Here is a 6478-nt window from a genome sequence, read left to right on the forward strand (position 1 = left end):
TTTAAAATTATGGATAAATGTATGTATAAATGAACCACTTCAATGTATATCTGAAACAAACACTGTAAATTAAGTATACCCCAGCATAAAATAAAAATTAAATTAAAAAAAGAAAAAAATGTTAACTTGGTCGCTCAGAGGGTAAAGCGTCTGCCTGCAATGCGGGATACCCGCGTTTGATTCCTGGGTCAGGAAGATTCCCTGGAGAAGGAAATGGCAACCCACTCCAGTATGCTTGCCTGGAGAATCCCATGGATAGAGGAGCCTGGTAGGCTATGGTTCACAGGGTCGCAGAGTCAGACACGACTGAGCAACTTCACTTTACTTCACTTTTTTGCAGCCTTGCATTTAGGATTGTCATTACAGTGTTTCTAAATTCCTATACAGTCTTTCTATATTCCTAATTTCTATATTAATTAACATACATTAATATATGCATTACTATACCGTATTGGTGTTTCTCTTTCTGACTTACTTCACTCTGTAATAGGCTCCAGGTTCATCCACCACATTAGAACTGATTCAAATGCATTATTTTTTTTATACCTGTGTAATATTTTCTGGTGTATATGTACCATGATTTCCTTATCCATTCATCTGCCAATGGACATCTAGGTTGCATCCATGTCCTAGCTATTGTAAACAGTACTGTGATGAACATTGGGGGACATGTGTCTCTTTCAATTCTGGTTTCCTCAGTGTGTATGCCCAGCAGTGAGATTACTGGGTTGTATGGCAGTTCTATTTCCAGTTTTTTAAGGAATCTCCACACTATTCTCTATAGTGGCTGTGCCAGTTTGCATTCCTACCAACAGCGTAAGAGGGTTCCCTTTTCTCCACACCCTCTCCAGAATTTATTGTTTGTAGACCATTGAATGATGGCCATTCTGACCAATTTGAAAGAATAGCATTGAAACATATATTACCATATGTAAAATAGATGACTAGTGCAAGTTTGATGCATGAAGCAGGGCACCCAAAGTCAGTGTTCTGGGAAAACATAGAGAGACAGGGTAGGGAATGGGTGTGGGGGATTCAGGATCGGGGAGACACATGTATAACCATGGAGGATTTATGTTGATGTATGGCAAAACATCATCAAAATATTGTAAACTAATTATACTCCAATTAACATAAATGAGTTTAAAAATAGAAGCAATTTAAAAATCTTTTTTTAAATTACACAATGCCTATTCTACTTATTTGGAGCTTCAGCATCAGTCCTTCCAATGAATATTCAATATTGATTTCCTTTAGGATTGAATGGTTTGGTCTCCTAACTCTCAAGAGCCCTCTCCAACACAACAAGATGCTACATCTGCTTTGGAGAAATTTTTAATATATGTATATCTGTGCAGTTGTATACCAAAAATCTCTATGTGTTATGTGACTGAATAGAGGTGTGTATTTAAGATTATGTATCTTTGAAAATGAATATCAGAAATACATAGAAAAATATGTCTGCACACATATATATGTATGAATATAAGAATTTTTGTACCCATATATGTGTTGCATGAATTTTGTGTGTCTGAAAAAATGTTAAGAATGTGTGGAAAATGAAGAGGCATTATAGCAGGGCAACTGAGGGCTAGAGTTAGAGAATCTGACGGGGTTCAGAGAACCTGCAGAGGAAAGGACCACCTATCATTTCCAGAGATTTAAATTTGGAAGGAGAGGAGCACCTTGTAGAGCCTCCAAGGCAGGGGATGATGGCAGCATAGGGTTGAGGAGAAAAAGGGTCACACTTCATTTACAAGAAAATAGATCCCAGTCCTGTACAAAAAGAGGGGAGAAAATACAGCATCAATAGTAGCTGATGGAGGCATATGTCTAAGAGGGGACAATCACCACCAACAAGGAGGCAGAATACAGCTCTCAAGACACCACTACCTCCTCACCTACCCTAGTCCCGCCCTCTTGAACGAGCTCCTCCCTGAACGATCCTCCCCTCCCAGCTCTTGCAAGCACCCAGCTCATCGCCTGCCTATCCTGCTTACACACAGACTCACCGAAAAGGAAGCTGCGAGGTGTCCGATTTGCACACGTGAAGCCTGAGATCCGGGCGGTGGACGCCAGGAAAGGAAAGGCCATTGGTGGGCGCCAGGACAGAGAAGGGGGATGGGATGGATTCCTGCCAGAGATAAGGGGTGGAGGCAGGCGCCGGGTGAGGCTAGGGTGGGAAGGGGGAGTGCAATGGGCAACAGGAAAGGGGCATAGCGTTAGGAAGCAGGCAAGACACTGAAGATGAGCACAGGGAGGCAAGGGCACTGGGGGCCAAGAAAGCGAGTGGAGGTAGACAGGGGGCATGTGAGTAGCAGACTACTGGGATGTTCTGAGCAGGACGACAGTGAGTGAGGGCATGTGGGTCAGGGCTGTGGAGGGATAGGGGTTTTGCAGGGGTTTCAGAGTGGGCGCCAGTGGCGGTGACGGAGGCTGAGGTCTCTGAACAAGGACGTAGTCTGCCCCCTCCTGCAGAGTTCCTAACCCCAGGCAGCACCACTGCTGCTGCCGCTGCCGCCTTTCACCGCAGCCTCAGGGTACCTAGAAGCGAGAGCGCTTTCAGGCACACAGCCAGGATTTCCAGCATTACTGCCAGGCTCATGGGGAAATTTTAGGCGCTGGCGCGGGGCACATGGAGACGTCGCTGTCGGCAGAACTTCACCTTATGGCATATTGAATGTTCCTCTCTTATCTTCTCTCCTCCTCCTGCAGACATGAAAACCCCCAACTCACAGGAGGCCGAAGGGCAGCAAACCAGGGCTGTTGCAGGAAAGGCCACTGGGTCTGCAAACATGATGAAGAAAAAAGCCTCCCAAAAGAAGCAGAGAGGCAGACCTTCGTCCCAGCCCCGCAGGAACATTGTGGGCTGCAGAATTTCACATGGATGGAAGGAAGGTGATGAACCCATCACTCAGTGGAAAGGAACCGTTCTGGATCAGGTGCCTATAAATCCTTCTCTTTATCTGGTGAAATATGATGGAATTGACTGTGTCTATGGACTGGAACTTCACAGAGATGAAAGAGTTTTGTCTCTTAAAATTCTTTCTGACAGGGTGGCATCAACTCAAGTCAGTGATGCAAACCTTGCAAATACCATAATTGGTAAAGCTGTGGAACATATGTTTGAGGATGAGCATGGTTCTAAGGATGAATGGAGAGGAATGGTCTTAGCCCAAGCACCGATCATGAAAGCCTGGTTTTACATTACCTATGAGAAAGATCCTGTCTTGTACATGTACCAACTTCTAGATGATTATAAAGAAGGAGACCTCCGTATCATGCCAGAGTCCAGTGAGTCTCCTCTTGCAGAAAGGGAGCCAGGAGGAGTTGTAGATGGTCTGATAGGTAAACACGTGGAATATACCAAAGAAGATGGCTCCAAACGGATCGGAATGGTCATTCACCAAGTGGAAGCCAAACCCTCTGTGTATTTCATCAAGTTTGATGATGATTTCCATATCTATGTCTATGATTTGGTGAAAAAGTCCTAACTGTCAGGATAAACTTTGCCACGTTTGTGAAAACAAATGCGTACTTTGTAGACATGCAAGATAATGTTACTTTTCAGTGTATTGAAAACTTTGGGGTCCATGTTGATTCAACATCGTTGCCAGCATAACTATTGTCTTGTTCTAAGAAATACAAATGTATGTGGTCATGACATGCTGTGTGTAAGGAATTTGTCATGTTGAAAAGGTTGGGTGTGTTTGGTGGATGGAACATGAAAGGAAGGAGCAGCTGTAAAATTCAGGCTGTGAATAACTTTCAGCTAGTATCATAATCAGTCAAATAAACATGGAATAGGACTTAGCTGGTTTGGGCTAGGGAGAGGAGAGGAGAATGAACTAGAGATGGGCTGTGGGGAAAAGGAAAAGGGAAGGTGGCTGCTTACGAAAGGAGGTGGGAAGGGACCGGAAATGGAGAGACTCCTAAGGGGAGGGATGACCTAAGAGTAGGAGGCAGCTAACTGGAAGAGGGTGAAGAATAACAGAGGGAGAGTGAAATCTTGGGGCTGAGAGAAAATGGACAGGATAAATTGAGTAAGGAGGGACACAAAGACGTTTAGAAGAGGTGCAGAGCAATGGGGAGAAAGGCAAAGTTGGCAGAGATCTGAGGAGAGGCTAGAGGGATACTCCAGAAGGGAAGGGACACTGAGGAAGGAGGAATTCTAAGAAGAAAGACTGACAGAGGGAGTGAGAATAGAGAAAAAGGGGTATGAGGTGTGGAGCCAATGAGAGACGGAAAGACCCAAGAAAACCAGGCCCTCTGGCAGTCTCCAAGTTGCCCTCCCTAGCTCTGTGCACAAAGGATGTGGCAACAAACAAACCACATGGATTGGAGCCTCCCTAGAGGGGAATTTTGACAGGACTGTCTCAAGAGTTAAGCAGGAACCAAGTTTATACTTAAAAGACTTTTATTTTATCAGGGACATCATGCCACATCTGCTGAGCAGAGCCCAGCCCTCAGCTTAAACACACTGCATGGTGCTCCATAGCAGGGGGCTGTGGGCAGTTTCCTCGTATTTTCCAGAGGACCCAGGGGCAGTAAACCTCAGACCTGAAGTTCTTGGTTCACTTCCCCTGAATAAATGATTTTTTTCAGGAATGAGTTAGTGGAGTTCTCAGAACATAAGAGATGTGACACCTTGCATTTGGAAAGCATTTTATCCAGAAAAATGGAAACTTGCTCAACCCAGATACTGCACTCATCTCACTGTTCTTCATCTTCTGGGGCTATGCCTTGCCTCCTTACAGAAGAGAGGCAACAAAGGATTGAGTTTAATGCTTCTCTCCAGGGCATGGGGAATACTTGACTCTCCCTCTCTCAGCCCCTGCCTGAAACCACAGGTATCCCGCCCCTGTTCCCCCAGCCTGTGTTTCACCAGATGGATGTCTGCTGCCTCCAGAAGCCCCATTCTGGCAATATCCCAACAAAACCAGTGCCTACTGACCCTTCACAGGTACCTCCTGACTAGTCTTGCCCACTTCAGGCACACAGGGAACTGTGCTGGAAATGTGTGCAGTTCTATTTCCAGGTGAGATAGGTGGCATGGGCAGTTGAACGGTGAGTTGTGACTTTGCATAACTACGTCCTTCAACCGTATCGCGCCACATAGGTGATTGGTGGGAAGAGGGTGTGGTAACTCCCAATAAATTCCCTTTGAAGTATGGTGTCCCAATACATGGGTCTTTGTCCTTCTGTCTTTCTTTCCTTCTCCCAGTTCAGCTGTGGGAGAAAGTTCAAAACTCTCTCTGGTTTTCCTACTCCACACTCTTCACTGGCCTCAAGGAAACAATTCTGGTGTCTCTCTTCTGCCTAATAACTCCAGGCATAACAGGCAGAGGGGGAGGCAGGGAGCTTCCCGGAGTGGAAAGAAGTTGGTGATTCCAGTTCATTCTCTCCCCCAACATGATCTGAAGCTGTTTGCCTCAAGAATTCCACAAGATAAACCCACCTCACCAGAGCAGGGATAGGTTTTCTTTCATACATCACATAATTCAATCTAGCAAACACTTGGAGGCCACTCATGGACCAGTTTCAGCCCACTGTCATATTTTGCTTGATCTTCATGTTTTTATCATTCTCCATTTTAAAATTAGCTATATAGACATTTGGGGGATTTCACATTTCAAAAATCTATATTCCTGGCTTGCCCGAGAAAACAAACTATAGACCAAGGGTTAGGGCCCACATTCTAGCAGGGAATTCCAAGCAGTTGACTCTGAGGAAGATCTCAGCCCATTTTAAACTCAGAATATTCTCTTGAGTGGGCCATGCCCCCAGATGACCTGCTTCACTCTAATAAATTGCCCAGATGTCCCCTGGAAACATTTGCATTAGTAGCTTAGCCCTCCTTTGGCTTACTTTAACACCGTTTGCTTTTTATTTTATTTGCTTTATCTTCATCTCAGCAATACTTACTTCAGGGGGACTCTCTGCCAGACAGTCTTCTAGACAGGAGTAGTCTTACCCTCACAGAACTTTCACTGTAGTGTAGGAGACAGACAGTAGCCACGAGACAAAAAGTAAAATATAAAGTATTTTCACACTAATAAATGTTAAGAAAGAAAATATAAAGCAAGGAATGGGGGAACTGGATTTCAAGGGAGGAGGCTGAAATCGGATAGATAGGGAGTCCAGAGAGAGCCTCACCGATAGTAATGACCTGAAGGCATTGAGAGAACTATCTGTGGTTTTCTAAGGAAGGAGCATTCCAGCAAGAGGGACAGCAAATGCTGAGACCCACAGCAAGAGTAGGCCTGACATTTTCAAACCATATTGAGAATACCAACATGGCTGGAACTGAGTGAGCACGGTAGAGAATATGATGGAAGTGAGTTTACAGAAGTGATGCCAATCTGGGAGAAGAATGGAATTTGACTTTTATGCTGTGGGTGATGAGGAACCATTCAGTTATTTTCAGCAGAGGCTCAGCATTTTTTGTTGTGACAACACTTGAGAGTAGTCTGTAATG

The 6478-nt window shown here is 44.7% G+C and overlaps 1 protein-coding gene across 2 annotated transcripts; it reads left to right on the forward strand.

Moving 5' to 3' along the window:
- Positions 1–1988: 1988 nt before the first annotated feature.
- LOC136153796 (spindlin-2) lies at positions 1989–3529 on the forward strand. Of its 2 annotated transcripts, XM_065915910.1 has the most exons (3): positions 1989–2096; positions 2716–2942; positions 3219–3529. In XM_065915910.1, the coding sequence occupies exons 2-3, from the start codon at positions 2718–2720 to the stop codon at positions 3492–3494; spliced, it is 501 nt and encodes a 166-aa protein (XP_065771982.1). In that variant the 5' UTR covers positions 1989–2096; positions 2716–2717; the 3' UTR covers positions 3495–3529. The 2 variants fall into 2 exon arrangements, with proteins under 2 accessions (XP_065771982.1, XP_065771981.1); XM_065915909.1 differs by having other exon boundaries at positions 2716–3529.
- Positions 3530–6478: the final 2949 nt, after the last annotated feature.

Source organism: Muntiacus reevesi, chromosome X (assembly GCF_963930625.1).
Source record: "Muntiacus reevesi chromosome X, mMunRee1.1, whole genome shotgun sequence".
Classification (NCBI taxonomy): domain Eukaryota; kingdom Metazoa; phylum Chordata; class Mammalia; order Artiodactyla; family Cervidae; genus Muntiacus; species Muntiacus reevesi.